The sequence below is a fragment of the Acanthisitta chloris genome, unplaced genomic scaffold (genome assembly GCF_000695815.1).
Source record: "Acanthisitta chloris isolate BGI_N310 unplaced genomic scaffold, ASM69581v1 scaffold18095, whole genome shotgun sequence".
NCBI classification, from domain to species: domain Eukaryota; kingdom Metazoa; phylum Chordata; class Aves; order Passeriformes; family Acanthisittidae; genus Acanthisitta; species Acanthisitta chloris.
Window position 1 is genome coordinate 34,323 of NW_008675548.1, and position 20,306 is coordinate 54,628.

General features: G+C 52.3%; 1 protein-coding gene across 1 annotated transcript in view; it reads left to right on the forward strand.

Moving 5' to 3' along the window:
* The window catches only part of VAC14 (Vac14 homolog (S. cerevisiae)), a gene marked incomplete at its 5' end in the record, with an annotated part of 57,311 nt that overhangs the window by 31,080 nt on the left and 5,925 nt on the right, over positions 1–20,306 (forward strand). The window contains one exon of the mRNA XM_009075805.1: positions 5,680–5,812. Coding sequence (XP_009074053.1) covers positions 5,680–5,812 — 133 coding nt within the window. The remainder of the gene's footprint in view (positions 1–5,679; positions 5,813–20,306) is intronic.

Sequence of the window (20,306 nt, forward strand, 5' to 3'; positions counted from 1 at the left end):
CAGTACCAGTGCTGGGATACTGTGGGAAGCCCCAGGAGAGACTATGCAGATGTAGCCTTAACTCACCTCGTGCCTCCAGGTATGCATCTCTCCTGAGGTGGTCACTGCACATGGCTGGCCCGAATGTTTGGGGATTCCTGAATAAAAGCTGGGATTTAGGGGTAGACAAAGGAGAAGTTGATGCTGTAGATAAGATCACTCCTAGCCAAGCCTCCTGTGGGAAGTTACTTTGCTGGGCTGACTCAGTTTCCCCAGGATGGTGTGAGGAATTTGGAGGGTGGGGTGAGGAACGAGGTGAAAAGAAGCTAGCAGAATGAATATTGACATGGAAATGGCCCAAAAAGCCCAGTTGCTGCTCTTTCCTGCTTACAAATTATCTTCCATATGCTTCACCTTTCCATGCAGAAGCCTCAGCCCACTCCAAGCTCACCACCAAGCTTAACTGCTCCTGGTTTGTGGCTCTGCAGGGTATTTTTTTCTCCTGTACATTGGCTGAGCTATACCCCTGCCGCATTTTTGCTTATTGATTTACCTTAACAAAGAAAAACGAGGCAGCAATGGGCTACTAACCTTCCTAGGAAACCCATCAGGATTGTCATTGCCTGCTGCCTTCCTCCAAGGCAGCCATGAGTACAGAGCCTGCATCAAGTGGGAGGATTCAGGAGGCAACAAAAGCCTCATTTGGCATCAAAATATATACCCCAACCCACCTGGGGATGTCCTTTGTGGCAAGATGCTGAAGTCTCAGGAATTGCAAACCCATGGCTCCAGTCAGGTAGGAAGGGGAGAAGCATCCATGTGTGCCCTAGCAAAAACAGGCTGTGAACAGCCCATGGCTGTGCAATCACAGTTTTGATGGGTTTATTTCCTCAGCAGCAGCAGCATCCTGTGCTCTGGAGAGGAGAGAGTGGAGGTTTTCCAGAGCCCAGCTGAGCTGCCGACACATTCACATCTGTTTCCAGCTACGCCCTGCGCTGGCTTTTTGGGAGGAGGAGGGGAGGATTTGCCTTTTTTACGGCTCTATTTTTATCCTGCTCTGCGAGGCTTTGCCACTCAGTGTTTGCAAAAGCTAAAATTCAAAACATCCTGGGGAAGGCTGCCGGGGGGGAGACACCGCACAGATTCCCACGTCGCTGCCCGGGGTTTTGCCGAGCACCATCTGGCAGTGCCGACTCCCACGCCGCTGGCGCTCAAGCGGAGCCTCCCGGACCAGCTCCGGCTGCCGCCGGGTTTATCCCTGTTGCTCCCAGAGGAGCTGAGGGAGATCACTCTCCAGGCTGAGCTGGAAACATGATGCCTTGGGGAAAGCACTCGGGTGGGAAGGATGCTTGGCCTCGCCAACTCTTAGCTTACCCTCCCTATATCCGAGCTGAAATTGCTTCAATTAGAGATTGCGGTAAATCATTTTAGCTCAACCACCGCAAATACCCTTGTGGATATTCTTTAACCAGCTTACCCAGCTTTAGCTCGCTTCGGAAAGGAATCAATTCTGCTCCAATCTTATTTCAATTTGGTTTCAATGGAGTTAAGCAAGTCCACACCAGTTTTAATTAAGACTGGTTTGAAACCAATTATGCTAAATTAATAGAAGTTATGTTTTATGCTAGGGTGAAGTTCAGCACTTTGTGGCTGAGATAGGAAAATTCAAGTTTGTATCAAAGTCTGCCAGGTTCCCCCAGAGCAATTTGGGGACACTTTGGCCCACTGTAGGTCTCGAGACAGCTCAGCCCATCGAGCAGCCAGACAGCTTGAATGTTCCAGGCTGATGTACAATATATATTTATAAGGGCCTTAATATAGATCCCTAATTGCCTGTCTCGGTTGATTTATAGCATGGCCACGTAAGCGATGGGAACAGTGTGAACCGACGGTGAGTGCTCAGGGATGCACCGACGGGTTCGAAAGGCATCCACTGTGCTCCACTCTAGCTGGCACCCCTGGGTGGGGGGGACAGATGCTGGTGCTGGCATAGGTGATTCAAAAAGCCCATTTGTGGCCCTGGCTCTACCCCAGGCTGTGAAAGGAAACCAGGGAAAGGATTTGTGAGCCTGGCATTCTAGGCTGCAGGAGGATGCTGTAGTCATTGATAGGACAAGGGGTAATGGTGGTAAACTGACAGAGGATATGTTTAGCTTAGATATTAGGAAGAAATTCTTTATTGTGAGGGTGGTGAGGCACCAGCACAGGTTGTCCAGAACAGCTGTGGCTGCTCCATCCCTGGAAGTGTTCAAAGCCAGGTTGGATGGAGCTTGGAGCAACTCGGTCTAATGGGAGGTGTCCCTGCCCATGGCAGGGCATTGGAACTAGGTGAGCTTTAAGGTCCCTTCTGTGATTCAATGATAAGGGTTCAGGCTGGTGTGGGCTCATTGCAGCCATGGAGCTGCAATTCCCGTATGCCTTTTGTCTTGCTTCACTACTCTGATGTTCCTGTGAGCCCAAAATTCTCATTTGTTCCGATTATAGTGGGTATCTGGTATGAGTTTCATCATTCCTCTGAGCAGGATCTTTCTTCTTCCAGCTCCCTCCTCCATGCCAGATTGAAAAAACAGGCAGCAGAGCTGTGACGTGCCACCAGCCCCAGCTACGCTAACAGCCGATCTGGCAGGTTACGGATCTGCAAAGTCTTGCTTCAGGGGAAGGGGGAGAGGTGCAAGCTTCAATTAATTATGCCACAGTTTTCTTAACACTTCTCTCTGCTTGTCTCTCGTGCTTTGTAGAAACACTCAACAAGCTGCTTCTGCAGTTCTGTTGAGCTGGGAATGCCACTGTGCTGAGCTGTAACCCGCGGGGCAGCGAGCCCTGTGCTGAGCTCCGGGCTACGCCAGGAAGGGTTACACCATGGCAAACAAGGTGCCAGCCGCTTCCTAGACATCCTGTAAACAGAACAAACGGGAAGTTTGGAGGATTTGGAGGCTTTGGAAGAGAACTGCTTTGCCTGCTTGGAAGTTCTGCCTGGTTAAACTCCAGCGTAGATTTGGTTGAGCCTTTTGCAGCCTGGCAAACTCCTACACACGGGTTTCTCGCCCCCAGCACTACTTCTGGAGAGCACTGGCAAGGCTGCTTCAGCACCACGTGCTATGGTGGAAACCTTCTTTAGGGACATGCAGGCATAGCTGCTGGGCACTGTGTGGGTGAGGGATGGAGAAGTGATCCCTCTGGAGTTCAGTCTCAGTGCTCCCAGAGGCAAAGGATGGTGAAGAAGCTCCCTGGGGTGGACAAACTGTCACATCACATTTTCTACTCCTAAGAAAAGCAGGGCAAAGACTTGTTTTCACCATCTCTGTATTCTAGTCCCTCCTTCCTCCCAGCTTCCTGACCCACTGTCCAGCTTCCTCCAAGCTGAGCAGAAGGGTCAGAGGTTCAGGAGCCTGTCGATGGAAAAAAACAGCAGGACTGAAGGTCCTGCAGACTGCAGCCAGGATCTGATCTCCAAGGCAGTTCTGTCTTTTGGATACTCAGCCGACCCAGCAGGTCCTTCTCAGGCTCCAGTTGGAGATGCAGGAGATGCTGCACCACCTCAGAGCAGGGATCTGGGAGTGCTTTTGGCTGGTCGGTCTCGCACCAACATTCACAGCCACACAGCTCCTTGGGCTTTGTACTATGCACAGCACAAGTGCTGGACCTTTCAGGAAAGAGAAAAAAATTGCTGCCTGTTTTTTCATTTGGGATGTGTTCTAGGGTATGTAATGTTTGGGCTGGAAGGCATGTGAGGTGGCAGGGAGGTAGTAAGCTGGCTTTGCCATGTGGAGGGAGCACTGGGCAGGAGCTGCTCCCAGTGCTCCTGCCAAGAGGGACCAGCCTCAGTAGCAGTGCCATCCATGGTGCTGTGGGGCTCAGAGGGACTATTTCTGGGGTCTTGAGAAGGGAGAAATGCCAAGATCAGACCCTACCCTGGACAAGCTACAGCTCTGGGACATTGCTAGCTGGTGGGGATGAAGGTATGATATCCTGCCTGGTGCTGGCTCTTGGGTTGCAGCACAGCCAGTTTTGGATGCCTTGGCATTGCTGAGAAAACAGGCAAAAATATCACTGTTGCAACTTTGAAAGATGGTTGTCGTCTGCTCTTTGCCTCCCTTCCCACTAGAAAGAAAAGCAGGGCTTGGTGGGAAGGCATAGCTGCCCCATGTCACTCCAGATCATGTCTCTTCTCTCTTTTGAGCAGTGCTGAGCAGCTGTAGTGGCAGCACGTGGGGCACGGCTGTATTTTCACGCCGGGTACTCCCTGCCCTCAAACAAACACACCTTTGTTTTGGAGCACATCAACTCAGCTAGATCCTTTTTTTTTCAGTTAAAGCTCATCGGCTCAGCTAGATTCTTTTATTTTTTTTGCCCAGATCATCTTCCCCACAGCTGAGGGGAAACATGATGCGATGGAGAACACTTGTGCTCTGGGAGATGCCTGCTTCAAAGCCTGGTTTGGGGTTTCAGATATACCAAGGGGTGGGTGAACAACATGCAGCTCCAGCAGGGAGAGGACATCAGCCTCTGGTCAGCATGACCTCAAATTTCATTTTCGTTTTTCTTTGGCTCTGTGTGTTCTCTTAGATGCTAAATCCAAACCTGGGGAAGCCGCCCTGCCTGTACTTCTGTGTATCACTGGGAGAGGCAGGGTGGAAAACAGCCCAGTGGCTTTTCCATCAGCTTTCTTGGGATTTGGCAGCTTAATTGCATCTTTAATTGGCTGCTCCATGCTCTGCTGAGTGTCCATAGAAGCAGACAACATCCATAAATCAAACTGTTCAGGTTTCCGTCGGTTATCTGATGGAAATACTGGGGGGAATAGCTCTGTGTGTGCTGGCTTCCCTCCTTACCACAGTTAGACACGGTCTTTCCAAAGGAGAAATTAAGGGAGAGAGCTCCCCTTGTTGCAAAGTCGCCTTTGAAATGCTCTCTCCAAACATTTGCTTAGAGCACCATCCTACTAAATAAACCATCTCCCCTGGGGTTTCACTGTGGGAAAAGCAATCTTTACCTGCCAGCTCCCTGCTCTTGTGGGTTGGAAGGATATTTCCCTGAGCTCGGAGCTGCCCCTTTGCCTGCCCACCCTTCAAACAGTCTCAGACCAGTACAGGCCCTAAGCCTCAAGGTCTGCCATGGTTTGACCAGTACTTTTACTAGCCCTGAGGCATGTTGCACTGAGTGGCTCCTGCTCAGGGTCAAATCACATCACCGAGTGTAAACTGGTGGCCGTGCCGTGACCCAGGGCTGAGTGTGTGTGTCTGCCACTATGTGCATGCTGGGCTCAGGGCATCTGTGGCCTGTGGGGTTGGATTACAAGCTCTTTGACTTGCCAACAGTCTGGTTGGTTTGGGATGAGTGTACGTGCCATATCCGAGGAGAAGGGATTGCCTTTATTTAGAGCCTCAGGTGTCCCTTCACCTACCAACTACTGAAGATGAACAGCTCTGAGATGAACTCCCAAAAAGTCCATTTCGCCCCTAGGTGCTGCTTCCAGGGCTCGGGCCATCAGAAGGTGCTTTCCCCTGGGCTGGAGAGAGCTGCAGCAGGGCTGGCTCTGCTTGGAACAAGCAGATGTGGTTATATGAGGCTTGGAATCTTTTCATGCCCCAGCCTTCCTCTGCTGAGTGCTGTGGTCATGTTTTGGGTGCCTGCTCTCTGATCAAGGCTTTGTCAGGAGGGCCCTGGCTGCTCTAATTTGCTTTCCCCTTGCCTCCCCAGGTGTGAAAGGCTTGGAGTGCTCACCCTCCACCCCCACCATGAACTCCTACTTCTACAAGTTCATGATCAACCTGCTCAAGCGCTTCAGCAGTGAGCGGAAACTCCTGGAGACCAGAGGAGCCTTCATTATCAGGTCAGAGCACCCCACCACCAGAGCACCTCTCTGATGGGTGGGATGGGTGTGACAGGGTTGAGCAGCCCAAGCACCATGGTCCCTTGGAGCCAAAACCATTTCCTCAACCTTCTTCCCTCGCTCTCCAACAAGCGGTTTCAGAACAAACGGGATTTGCCTTTCACATGTCAAGGCACCATATTTCTCTCTCCCATCCCCGGAGGCAAAGTGGCTCCTTATTAAACAGTGTTGTCAGAGCCTGTTTCGTTAAGAAGCAACTAGACCAGCTGGAGCATGAAGACAGGCTTGCACTCAGAGTGCCAAGCCAAGTGAATCCCTCCAGCCAGCTCAGTGAGATCCTTGCCCATCCAAAGACATGTGTTTCAATGCACAGAGTTGATAGGGTCTGCTTCAGCTTTATAAGGAGCTGTGGCAGAGGCTGGAAAGCCAAGGGTTGTGGAGGCTGGAGAGGCAAATGTCTTGGTGGTTGGAATGCCAAGCACTATGGCAGCTGGCAGGGAATCATCTTTAATGCAATGAAATCTGGGGCAGGGGATATCAGTTCCTCAACTTGCTGGGAAATAACAGGATTTGCAGTTGAGGCAAGATGAAGAAATCAGTAAGGAGGTTAGTGCAAGTTGCTGGCAGGACCCTGGATTTTCCTCCCTTGCTTTCAGAGATGTAGCATCAAAATGAACAGGGTAAGAGCATGAGATACAAGCCATACACTTGTGGGAGAAGAGAGCTACCTCTCCATCCAAAGGTGGAGGGGTGTACCAGATACTGATAAGGGGGTCCCATCATCCCTGCAGTGGGAGTATAACGCATGCAGAGTTCACAAAATCTGCTAAGCCAAGCCAGGTGTTGAGTTATACCTGCTTGGGCAGTGGTTTGTTACTGGATTCATCACAGAAACAACATCCCACTTGTAGTGTCCTCTCTCCTCTCCCCAGTCAGCACAGCCCCTGGGTTGAGCCACCCTTGGCAGGGAATTGACCCCAGGCTATGTTAGGGAAGCAGCATGACTAGAGCAGTAGTGAGTCTGGGCAAGGTCCCATTTAAAAACTCTCCCATACCATGGCCACCTCAACTTTTTCCCTCTGGCTCTGGCAGGATGAGCCTTGGCTGGCAGGCCCAGCTTTCCCAGAAGCCAGCCAGTGGTGTGGTGGGACTGGCTCGCAGCAGCTCAGCAAGCTGGGGCTTTTTACGGTGACTCATGCCCCAAAAAATCTGGTAAAGAAAAAAAGAAACCACCAGAAAAACATGACTGTGTCCTTTGTCAAGTCACGTTGTGGCTCACGTGGGGTAGACACAGGTCTGGAGCCAAACTGGTGGTTCTGGGAAGGGTGAGCCATGCCCTCGGGTACTAGTGATTAACTCTGAAACCTACTGATGGTGGTTGAAGGACCGGTGTAAACTACATCTCTGCTGCTTCCAGAAAAAAAAGCAAGATGAGAATAGAGGAGGAAAACTTTTACAGGACTCTCTGGAAAAGATTGATCTCTTGCCGGAGAGACTCAGTGAACGTGGGAGCCTCGTGGAGCTATTTTTAGCCACTTTTCAAATTGAAGCCGTATGCACGTTCCCACATTACATCCCTCCCCTGTCCACAAGCCAGCTCAGCTGTTTTGCACAGCAGGGTAAGAAGCCAGCCTCATATTTGACTTGAGAAATGCTGGTGATGTTTCGTCCTGGGCTGGAGAGCATGAGAGAGATGCTTGAGAGACTGGGACAGCTAAACAGTGGTCCTTACAGGAACAAGCCCTTCACTCCCTTTGTACCCTTTGTCTTCCTCTCCCCTCCACGACAACTGCTGCCTCTTTCTGCTACCAGCCGACCTGGGAACAGTGAAGCAGGGAAGAAAAATAGACCTCTTAAGTTTAGGCAATGATTTCCAGCTGAAGGATTAGTGCTCACAGGAAAGGAAGACAGCAGACAGGGGGTTTATTGAAGCACAGCACAGCAGTTTTCCTCGTCACGTTGCTAGTAGGCAAATTTGAAGGTCCATGAGGTCAGGCAGAGGGTCTGTGGTTAAAGGTAGTTTATTTCTCAACTCAAGTTTGTTCATGCCTGTTTGCTGACTCTGAAAGGACTTTAGTCTCTCTCCTGATATGTCCTCAGCGTCCCAGAGACAGAGGTTGTGGTATGTTGTGTATTGAGGGTGGGAACAGGGTTTGAGCAGTGATCTCAGCAGGAGATGGGACTGTCTGTTGCCCTGTAAGGAGCTGTGGTTACCAAGACATGCAGAGCTGCTCCGGAGCATGCCGGACACTGGGAGATGGGTGGAAGAAGCACCTGCAGCCCTCGTGGACAGAGCTCATGCTCCAAGCTCAGGCAGAGATAGGAGCTGTGATGGGTGGTCTCACCATCAGTGACCCCAGCCCCAAGCTGGGTATCTCAAGATACTTTGCCAGTGGAGACAGGGTGAAGCTAAGTGGAAGCACTAACTGCCTTCAAAGTAACAGGGAAACAGTTCCAAAAACTTCTGTCATTCATAAGAATCCAGATAATTTCTTCTCCCTCACCTGGGACCACCAGGCTGGGGGAAAAACCTAACACTGGCACATGGTCCCTCTGCCAGTGCTGCTGGTGCATCCAAGAGATAGATTGGTCTGTTGCCTTCCCAAGTGGGATCCAGTGCAACATCATCACACTAAACCATGGTGTGATGCTTAATCCATGCCAAGGTGCTTAGGATTAGAATCCCCTCAACTCAAGGGGACCTCACAAAGGGGGAGCCTGTGGCCATGGTGGAGCTCACAGTGGGGCTCAGACCAGCATGAGGAGAAGGGAAGCACAACATTCAGGATAAGGCTCTTCAGAGCTTTTTAGATACTTCATGAATGCCTGGGCAAGGGACCCTCTTTGTGTAGGGATGTGCCAAGAGGGCTCCAGTTGTATGAATTCCCTGGAGTCTCGTGCTTTCCCACCCCTCTCCCTGTGAGGAAGCAGGGAAACCTGCTCCCATGTTCTCTTCCAAATGATTTTTTTTGGCTTGGCATCAGTTTTCTGCATTGCAGCTCACAGGGTTCCTTTGGGGGTCGGTCTCTCTCACTGTCACTTGTGACTTATTTTAGGCTGGAAGCCAGTAAAGCTATTCTGCCTTCAAAACTCAGAATTCCAAGTGCTGCCTTCTCCGCTTGAGCCAGGCATGTTTGCACTCAAAGGTCACTCCCAAAGTGTTGTCAGAGGCAGGAGCATCAGTGTTACCTCCCACCTTGATAAGCAGGTCTGAGACCTTCCACCCTTCTCACTAATTGCCCTGGCTGGCACGTGGCCGTCCTGGATTCAACAAAGCCCTTAAGCAAGAAGCAAATATTCCCATTCAGCTGCTGGCCTCCTGACGATGGCTTGGAGCAGCAGAAAAATGCAGAGGAGCTTCCAAGGCATCACATGGCTCCTTGGAGCAAAATGTCCATCCTCCGGGTAGGGACCCTGTGGAGGGAAAGCTGCTTGGCCGGTCAGGAGGCAGGCAACGGAGCGGCACTGAGCTTTTGAGATCACACCAAGATTTACAGGGTGGATTTAATGCTGGTTTGTTGGTACCAGCACTATGGGATGGAGGGATTAAGTGAGAAGTTAAGCGCTACCCCATGGACATCAATGTTGTTGCTCAGAGCACAGTGTGAGGATAGGGCTGCTGTCCTTGAAGGAGCTGTCTTCTCCCCTCTTGTCCCTCCCCAGGTCCAGTTGTGCAGCCCCCGTGCTGTCCCCAGGGTCAATCTGAGCTCCAGGAGCTGGTTCAGCTCGCTAGGCCAAGCCTAGCACCAAAGCAGCCAGATTTTTGCTGTTCTCCAAGATGGGGCATCCCAGGCATTCATGGCTGATGTACCTTGCCACAGCAAATGAACCCTAGAGGGAACGGGATGTGCTCGAGTGGCTGGAGACATCCCTATGCACATAGTGTGTGGATGCTTTGAAGTGTAGGGCTTAACTTTTAAGCCCAGCGAGGCCATTTTCTCGGCAAGCAGTGGCACCCTGGGGCACGAGAGGACGCCTGAGTCAGCACTTTGCTCCCCAGGCAGGGGCCCGCGCATAGGGGTTGTCTCAGCTTGTTTTATAGAGCTGTTAAACAAAACTTCTCCCGCTGCCTGGCACCTTCTCACGGGGTGTTTTCTGTGGTTAGGCTGCTTGGAAGGGGCCCTGGCGTGACTTTTCAGCCACCTCCCGTGCAGTGCACCTGGTAGAGCTTATCCGTTTGACTGGGGATGGTCCTTGGCTTTTTGAGGGATGCTTGAATCCCGTGTGGGGTGGCCAGGAGGGCTGGCTGGTTTTTCATCCACTCTGGAAGATGTAGGCTGGAGCAGATAAGGTTGTTCAGCCAATTTATGGCATTAGCTGGAGAGCTGGAAAATCCCAAGTCTCGTGATTGGGCCACAGATTTATGGTTTCAGCAGATGGGAAAAGTTCACCTGGCTGGAAATTCTGCCTGTTCCTTGAGGTCTCAGAGTCCTGCTGGGATAAGGCCAGTGGTGAACTGGATAGCAAAAAGGGCAGAGCTGCAGACAAACACTGGCAGATCACTTTGGGTGCGTGAAGGGCTGTACCATGATGCCCTTGGGGCTGGGGTGGCTGGTCCCTTCTGTTTGGGCAGGACAGGGCTTTTCTGCCTCTGAGAGGCTGAGGCTGACCATGCAACACCCATTTCTCTCCCAAAAGTAGGCAAAAAGAGGCCAAGTAAGTTTGAACCTGCTAACCAGGATGAGGAGTTATGGAGAGGAGCACAGGGCCAGCATGTCCTGTGGAGCACAGATACCCATCCAATGCTCTTGGCAGGCAGACAGTGAGGTGCATGTTAAATCGCTTTTTACTCAGCCTGCCTGGCATTCCCAGGGCTGTGCTCTCTGTCTGGGAGAGTGGAAGGGAAGGGCAGCCCGCCAGCATCCCAGTGGGGAGGGGTTGGGATGGGGGTTTAACCACAGGTTTGGACAGCAAGAGATGCACTGAGGATCCTGCACAGACCCAGTGAGTTTCGGCTTTGGTGGTAAGGGGATGCTGTAGCCCCAGGATGCCACCATACTGCAGTGAGTCAGTGTGCCCCCCACCCCATCCTGGCTCCCACCCCATCCCTAACCTTGTTCTTTCCTCCTGCTGTGCTGTCCCCACGGCCCAGCCCCTTGCCTGGGGAGGCTCAGGACCTGGGGCTAACCAAAACCCTCCTCTTCTCCCAGGCCTGGATGCTCTTGAGCTCTCCTGGACACATTTTGCTTGGCCAGACATCCGAATACCTCCTGATAAGCTGGAGGCTCCCAGTGCTGGGAAGCAGGATCCCCTCCTGCTCCTCCTTCCTTTGGGTGTGCTGATGCCACTGTGCCCCTCCAGTTCCCATTCATTGCCAAACCCATGCCCTGAAAATCCCTCTGAAAGTGAATCAGGGCTGGAGGGGGGACACGTGTCACCTCTTCCTCTCTCCCACCCTCCATGCCACTGCATTGCAGAACAAAACCTGCGTTTGTTTTTGCGGGAACTGTTTGGCTTGTACTCAGCAAAGTGCAAAAAAAAAAGAGAAGGGGGGAAAAAAAATGGAGCCTCTTTGATAAACTGTGATATGAACTCGGGTAAAATCCAAACAGCTGTGAGTGCTACAAGGGAAGCTTCTGTGTCAGGAGGCAGCGAGCCTGCGAAAATCCACTGCTCTGCCTGCCAGGATGCTCGCTGGCCGCCTGCCCTTTGGCTTTAATGAACTGTGCACTCGCCATCCCCCTCCTCATGCCTCGGCAAAAGGAGGAACTGGAGAAAGCCTTTCAGTTCTATTTTTTTGCCTATTTGCAGAGCAGAAAGAAGGGCTCCCTCCTGCCCACGGCTCCAGCCAGGCACAGGGTGATGGAGCAGGGTGGTGAGCATCCCCAGTTCTGCACAGAGGTTAGCAGGCTTTTCCTCGCTTATCTCTGGCCCATTCCTCTGCACCTCCCTTTAATTCTCCCTGCTCTCCAAAACCTGCTCTCCCCAGCTTGCCATGAGAAACCCCACACCTGGAAATCTGGAGCAGTGCTATAGTGATGTGGTGGCAACCAGGCTGTGCTTTTCTGCATCTCCCACTGCCCCAGCCATGCATGGCAAGCACCCTCTGGGTTCCTCTTGGGCTCTCATGGGAATTTGGGGTGGAAGGCAGCAACCCCACTGTACCCCAAAAAACCCCAGCTCTCAAATTGCCTCTTTTGCATCACAGAATGGGCTCTGTGAGCCCATGGGAGAATGTGCTTATTGAGGTTTCATTCAATTCACTGAAGCTCTGGGGCATCATGCTGTGCTCTCCTATAGCCTTGCAGCCCCGTGGAGCAGGAGCCAGAGGGGAAAAACCCAACTTCCCCCAGGCTGGAGGTTGGATCTAGGGTCACAATGCACTGTCAGTCACCAGCAATGTCACCTTCACAATGGAGGAGCCTGGTTGCTCTGCCTAAGTAAGGATTATCCCTACTGGGAGAGCAGGAGCTGGGCCAGCCCTGGCCAGCTCCTTCCTGGGGCTGGACCCCCAGGGAAGGACAGGAGATACTTCCACTGAGCTGGGGTGGCTGGATGAGCTGGGGTGCACTAGTCCCTGAAAATTAATTCACTGTCCTAACCTGCCAAAGCTGCTCCGGGACTGGCCGTACACGGAGCTGCCTGGGAGGATTTGATGGGTTTTCCTGTAGAAAAATGGGAACCACATGTGAGCAGCGGTGCTGGAGTGGGCTGGGACTAATTTGGGTCAGTGAGAGGGTGGAGGGGAGGAAGGGGAAGTGTGTGTAGGGGAGGAAAATCCTCCCAAAACGGCCAAGTTCCTTCAAAGGGCAGGTCCCCTGGCACGGATATTTGCTCCATCCCAGCACTTTCCCTAGGATCTCAGCAGGAGTGCTGTGGAAAAGTGAGCTGTGGAAGGAGGTAGCTGGGAGAATGTGGTCTGGGCAGTGGGGAGAGGAGCCCACAGCTCCCCTGCTTACTGGCCAACATGTTCTGCAGAGCACTTCAGCACAAGCAGCTTCCAAGGTGTCTCCCAAATTTTCCTTGACCAGCTGATGGGGTGAGGACCCTCATCATGGGGAAGCAGTAGTCAGTGAAAACAAGAGGGTGATTTTGACTGTTAGCTGCTAAATTAACCCATCTGATCCTGTCAGCTGGGGCTTGGGAATTCTCATGGTGTTTCCTTCTCTGGCTCTGCAAATGTGACAGCTTGCTTTATTCATCTTTGCAGAGGGAAGAGCCAGGACAGGGAATCAAGCTGAATAACAGTGTTTTTCCCCAGCCTGTCATCCAGGGGATCTTGCTCAGGATTATCCCAAGGCACAGGGCACAGTCAGTTAAAAACTGAGGAAAAGCTCACCTCAGCCAGTGAGTCCAGCTGAGCACTCTGCTCCCAGGATGGGATGTCTTATAACTCCCCACTGAAAGCACAGAGCTGTGGAAAAGCTATCCTGGTTGGAGCTCCTTCCGTTCAGTGCTCCTTCCCTTCAGTGCAGGAGCTGCTCTCTGTGCTCTGCTGCACCTGGAGCTGGTCCCCTTGTAGCATTGGGTGTTCTTAGGGTTCTGGAAGGGCAGAGAGCATCCATCTACTCTACTGTCATGCATTTATGGGCGTTGAAGGATTTGAGGAAGTGAGGTTCCTCAGGCTACATCTCCCCTTGGGATCCCTCCAGGGATCCTGGCTCAGAAGGAAGGTCTAGAGATGCCCAGCAGGACCATCTTTACCCAAATTCATCTTTCCTACAGTAGAGATCCAAAGCTCATCCACCTCTAGGACAGCAACCTGCTCCTCAGCCATGCTTCCATGAACAAAAGTGCTTTTATTTCTTCATCTGAAAGCAAAGCAATGGAGAAGGGCATGCCCAGGGACCACAGCTCCCATTGCTCTACAAACTGTGCACGCCCTGAACAGGATCAGCCTCTCCCAGCTCCTGTTGCCACAGCTTTGCGCCCGCTCCTTTAACCTATTTTATTTGCAGTGAAGAGAAATTATAGGGGGAGAAATAAGGCGCTTGTCAGTTTTCTTGAAAATTAGGCCACAGCTGTCAGCCTGAAAGGGAAGCAAACGTCTCAAAGGAAGGATCTGCTGCTGCTCTACGCATCTCCCCCACTCCCCAGCCAGCCCCTACCCTTTCTTCTCTTCCAAACAGAGGATGCTTGCCTGAAAACATCACTGCCCAGTGTAAGTGCCCCTCTGGGGTCAGGCTCTGGAAGGCTCACTTGAACATGAGTTGTTCCTCTCAGCTGGAGTGGTGGGCTGGAGCCAGGCACGTGCTGTAGTGCTGCTGCTGGTGCCTCCTGCCTTGGGCTTGAAGCATTTGCCGTCTGTTTTGCTATCAAGTCATCAGCAAGTTTAAAAGGTGGAGAAGAAATGCTTGGTGGGGTTATTTTTTGTTTTTCTGAAGGGTTTTAAAGGAGAGGGTTACCTGTTTTCCAGGTGAGTCTCCCGTAGATGCTGAGATATTCCTACAGCATTTTGTAAGCTTTGCAGGCCTCTTTAGTGCAAGTCATCAAGGCTAGGTTGGATGGGGCTTGGAGCAACCTGGTCTAGTGGAATGTGCCCCTGCCCATGGCAGGGGGTTGGAATAAGGTGGTCTTTAAAGTCTCTTCCAATCCAAACTACTCTAGGATTCTATGGGCAGGATAGCTTTATCCATGGATCACCATAAAGTTTCCTCAAGTGTACTCCTTGGACACACTAACTTGAGCAGCTGGAGGCTGGTACTGGTGGTCTTGTAGTGAGCTTTACCTTAGAGGAGCTGTCACATTCATCTGTCTTATGTCTGAGTTGGGCCATGCCTTGGGCCAAGTTGTCTTTTAGCTTCTGGCCCATCCCAAAGGATTTTGGTGGTTGATCATCTTCTATGCTGAAGATGATCAGGAGAAGAAACTGAAGAATAAGTCTGGAGAAACTTCTGAAGAAACTCTTCCTTCACCTTGCTGCAGCCCTGTTTTCCTCTCCTGTTTGGTATGGAGCTGGGACTATTTCACTGATCATCTGAGTGTCCACAGGTGTTGGATATCTGCTTGGGAAGGTGATTTCTTTGAAGGGTGCTGTTCTGCAGACATGTCCAAGGTGGGAACAAGGCTGGGTTCATCACAAGTCAAGGTGGAATTGCCAAACTTCAGGCTGGACTGTCAGCTTTGGTGGGCAGGTGGGCAGTGGGGGAGCCATCCTGCCAGCCAGGATAGGGACTTTCCAGCAGTCTGGTATTTGAGGGGAGCATCAAGAGGAGTAGAAGCCATGGGCTGAGGCTCTGCAGGACCGAGATGCTGTTTCACCAGTTGAAGCTGGTCTGAAATACTAACATACATTTGTGCTGTGCTCCTCTCAGGCATCCGTCTTGGTTGCTCTGGGGATCCCCAGGGATCCCTGAGGAGTGCCTTATGGCTCAGAAGGCCCTAGTGCCGAGCTGGCACCATGGCTCCTTCGGCAGTTGTCATGCTGACGCTTCTGCCAAGCAGACGCTCCGTGGGAGGGTTTTCTTGTTTGCAGTGAAACACTTTGCACCTTTCCCTTTTCAAGCAAAGGCATCACAGGGCTTGTCTCTGGCTTTCCAGGATCCACACATCTCCTCCCAGAATCCACACATCTCCTTCCCAGATCCACACATATCCTCCCAGGATCTGTACATCTCTGGTCTGCAGCTTTCACCAAGTTTCCTCAGGGAAGTTGATAACCATTCCAAGAAACCAGAGCTGTTGAGGTTGAAAAGAAAGTTCAGGCTGTGTTTCACATTAGACTTGGTCTCCCCTGAATGCCCTCCCCCTTCCCATCGAGGAGCTCTCTTTGACCCAGTGCTCCTGTTCCTGGCTGACCGGACATCTCAAAAAGCAAGATATGAACATCAGGACATCAAGAAGTGTCGCAAAGCCACATGAAAAAGGAGGAGTGAGTCCCGCTCTTGCTTACGTTGTCTTCTGGCTCGAGTAGCATCTATGTTCACCCGGAGCGAACTGTGATGGCTCCTGGCTCCAGAGCTGCCCTTCCCAAGGACTCGTCCATGCTTTCCAGGGCTTTCTTTGGCCAAGTTGCAATTTATGGCTTCCCACATCCAGCAGGTGCTGATGCTCCACCATGTATTTCGCTCCATCTCAGTACCTGCAAACCCATCTCATTACAGGGGCACCACTAGGTCCTCTCTGCCTCTTGATGAGGATCTGAGCTCATTAGGGAAAGGAGCTGGTGAAGGCTTGCTTTGAGATGGGAGCAGGTGGCTGGGAAAGAGAAGATGGAGCAGGCAGAGGATCCTTCTCCCTAGACCTGCCTCCTGCAGAAGGAAGTCCCCTGCTCCTAAACCTCCAAAACCCTTCGAAATCCCTTACATTAAACACTATGAATTTTGTAAAGCAGGAGCTGCTGGGGTTGCCATGGTTTCCCTTGCCTGGAGGAGCAGCTCTGGAGCTGGATTCGGGAAAGGGGGGGATTAAAATGGAGGACAGAGATTTTCTCTGCTGCCGTGGAGGAAAAGCATAAGGGAATGGCATCCTCCTGCTTGCTTTCTTCTCCTTCTCCCCTTCCCATCCTAATTTTACCTGTGCTTCCTCTGCAAATTCCTAAAGTTTCCCAGATGCTGGGCCAGGCTGGGGATGCTGCTTTTCCTGGCAGGAGGATTTCAGGGGGATAGGGATGGGCAATGGGCATCACAGAGGCTGTGGATTCCCCAGGCAGGCAGATTAAGTCAGGGCATCTCCTGGGGAGCCCGGTGCAGAGAGGAAGGGTGGGGTAAAGCCTTGGGGGAGGACAGAGGAAAGGAGCAGAGGAAGAGGAAGGTTGGGAGGAAGGATGGAGGGGCTCTGCCCTCCACACAACCATGGAAGTTGTTGTGAGACCCATGAGCTGAAAATCAGGGCAGAGCCCCTCGGAACATCACTCCCATGGCCTCAGCCAGCTCCTTCCCCAGCTCCAGCTCTGTCCCAGTTGCTGGAAGTGGGACAAGATGTGATCCTCTCCCTGCTGGGGCCCCGTGTCTATTAGCCCAGAGCTAATAAAATGAATCACTGGTGCTTAATGAAGAAGCACCTGCTTAATTGAACACAGCAGGATGGTGCTCAGTGTGGCTGGGCAACAGGACGGGATCAGCAGTGTTTCCCCCCAGGCTCCCCAAAGGTCCCAGTGGAGGGGATGGTTCTGCAGTGGGGCTGGATTTCATCTTTGTTTTTTTTTTTATTTCAGGGAAAACCAGCCTTTTTCCCTCTTCGAGCAAGCATTAGGCTGCCCTGACCCTCCACCACCTCGTTCCTGCATGGTGGCTTGGGGCAAGGGATGGGGCTGAAGTGGTTAAAGGGGTAAGTGGGCGGGATGGGAGCTCCGACAGCTCCCTGAAATGATGATGTTTAGATTAGCTGGTTTCCAGGCATCAAGCTGTCAAAGCAAGAGTGCTGGGAGGGACGTCAGGGCTTGCCCTTAATTGGAGATGTGGCTCTAAAGCCACCCCATCTCTCTGACGTTCCCTGTGCTTGGGCACGCTGCCCCACAGCAGCTCCCTGCCCCTGTATAATCCCTGTTCCACTTGTTCCCATACCCCATCCCACCCCAACAATCATTAGCATGAAGAGAATTCATTGCGATTGGCATTGCTGTGCTGGCAGCTCGGTGGCTGCTGATGAGAGACAGAGGGGAACCCCAGGGTGACATGGCTGTGCAAAGCTTGTGGTGACCTCTGTGGCTCTTCCCTTGGCCAACATTGTCTTGTTGCAGAGTCCTTTAGGCAAGGGGGAGGGCAGGGTCCTGTGACTGCAGCAAGGGCTGGAGGTGACCTGCTGGGTCCCTTGGGAGCTCCATTGTGGCTCAAGGTGTCCTCCATCACCGTGCTGCAGGCAGGCGCTGCCTCCCATCTGCCTGCAGCCACATTCCTTGGCTCCCTCAGAAAGGCTTGAATAACCCTTTTAATTTAAGGAGTTAAATTTTAATGGCCTAAATACCACACTTCATTATCACCGCCATGTGCCTGCGCCGCCGGCTGCCTAACGTCTCCAGTGTGGTGTGGTGATGCTCTGTAGCTCCTGCCTCCCTGGGGACACTTCTTCCCCTCTTCTTCCACACCAGGAGGTCTTTGGGGAGTCTCTGGGTCCCCATGGACAAGGGGATGGGCAAGAGGATGCACATGTCATCCACAGGGATGCAGAGAGAGCTCTGGGGAGTGGCATAGTGCTGGAATGATGCTTCGGGGGGGGATTTGCCAGCTCCTTGCATTGTCACATCATAAATACTTGGGGGGATATGTGTGTATATATATGTCTGTGTATATATATATGTATTTACAGGATGTACATATCTGGGATGTATTTATGGGGTGTACATATAAGGGATATGTCTCCCACTCGCTGTCCCCTCTGCTCTATCCCTTTCCACATCCATCCCATCAGCATCTCGGTTAGCTTGAAGCCACCTGTCCCCTGCTCAGCCCCATCCCATGCCTCCTCCCAGCCAGCCTGGCGTTCCCCTCATGCCATTGAAGCCTCCCAGGGGATGGGTTCTGGGGGACCTTCCTGTCCCACCAGCAGCCGCATGGTGCTGGCAGTTGCACTCAGCTGCTGGCTGCTGTCACAGAGCCTGGCAGCTGCAGGACTGGCCAGTTGTCCCCTCTGGGGACCACTTTTGGGATGTGCTGACCAAGGGGCTTCATTGAGGTGGAGTTTGGGGTCTCTGCCTATGCCACAGGAGGATGCTGTGCACTGGCAAACTCATTCTGCTGGTGGTTCCCAGAGAACCTGGGGGCAGCTGGAGGGCCTGGTGCCCAGGCAGGATGGCATCCCCGTGGGGTGACATGGCTTCGAAGCAGAGGGACAGTGTCCACACAGCTGCTCCTTTAACACCCAGACAGTTTCCAGTTCTCCAGAGCCACCAAAAGGAGGGGGGACAAGCCCAACCCTTCCCTACTAATCAAAACCAGGCCTGAAATTAGAAAGCGGCTCGTGTTCAGCCCCTGCTCGCTGCGAGTGTGGCGTTCGCCAGCCAAATGGCAGAGCTCCTATTTGTGGAAAGCGAGAGCCCTCCTTTTCCATGGAGGAGCAGCAGAGGGGCGACCCAGTAAGGGGAGCTTCAGAGGTCACTGGGTTGCCCTCGATGCTCCCCAGCACTGTTTTTGTTTGTTTGAGCTCTTTCTGTAGCCTTTCTACCTGGAAGGTGTAAAACACTGGCTCCCTGCCAGCCACAAGCAGTGCAGCCAGTCCCTAGCTATACCAGCACACCAAGCACTTTGCAGTTGAGGCTAAAACTATCCTGGTGTTTGTCCCTGGAGAACCCATCCCCTCTTTGGGCACAGTAAATCATCCCACTTCATAGTCCAAGTGCCCAGCACAGCTGCTGGAGGAAGCTCAGCAAGGATAGGGCATCCAGTGATCCCCTCTTCCAGGAGAAGGGTAGATGGAGCCAGCTTACTCCTGGGCTGGGCTTGGTCCTGCCCAGGCTGGGCTTGCTCTGCCACAGCTGGCAATGACCGGATCCTGCCTGCAACGCTGAGTTATTGATTTGCTTTTGGCTCCATCAGGCTGGACTAAAAGCCTCTGCCTTCCCCTTCCCTCCCTCCATGCCTCACTTTCCCACCACTCTCCCTCCTCCAGCCAGCCCGCGTCCAAGCGGCGAGAAATCGGGGAAGCGTTTTCATCCCCATGAATACAGCCGGTTATGTAAGAATAATTGGGATAAATGAGCTTATTTATCACAGCCCGTTCCATTTTAGCAGGGTCCAGGGCGATCGCCGGGTTGGGTTACGTAAAAGCCCACACAGAGCATCTCATTGTCTGGTGGCAGCCACGCGGGATGCGGGAGCTGCCGATGGGCAGGCAGCCGGGGCTGGGTGAGGAGGGGACGGATTATTTGGCAGGACGAGGAGATGGGAGGAAGATGGGGGGGTTCTTCTTCCATATGTTGAGGAGGGAAAATCCATTTCTTCGTTCTCCTGCTGCATCCTTACACTCCCAGTCTTTGGTGTCTAACTATAGCCATATTGTCTTCCACTGGTCCTTCCTGACAGGGACAGGGGCTGGAAACTCACATCCTTCCTCCTCCTTACCCCAGGAGGTGAAAACATGACCTTGGTGAGGGGAGTTCAGTTCTGCCTCCCACTTTCTGGCCAAACCAAGCAGCTAGTGAACACCTCCCACTCAGCCACCCAAGTGGGTGCTCGTTGTTTTGCCTCCTGAACCCTTCAAAGATGCCTCCAGGGGGAAATTGGAGTCCAGCTAAGATTATCTGGTAGGGAACAGTGCTTGGTAGGAACTAGGAAAAAGCAGAGTTGCTCTGGGGGATGCCTTGGTGCCAAGGTTCCCTACGTGGGGACCTGGAGAACATCCCAGTTTCAAGAGAAGCTGAGGATGCTGAGGAGCTAGGTGGGCTTCCCCACATCTTCATGATGCCCACACTGGGGAACTCAGCCGGTGCTGAGCAGTGCTTTAGGTGTCCTCAGACAAACTGCCCAAGAAGGCAGGAGCCTGGAGAAAAACAGGAAATCCCCAAATCCAAATAAACATGGAGAAAAAAAAAGAAAAAAGGTCTGGTTTTTGGTTTCTAGTCTAAAAAATGCTGAAAATCTTGGGAATGCCTCAAGGTTTGTTAAGCAGGACATTCCTG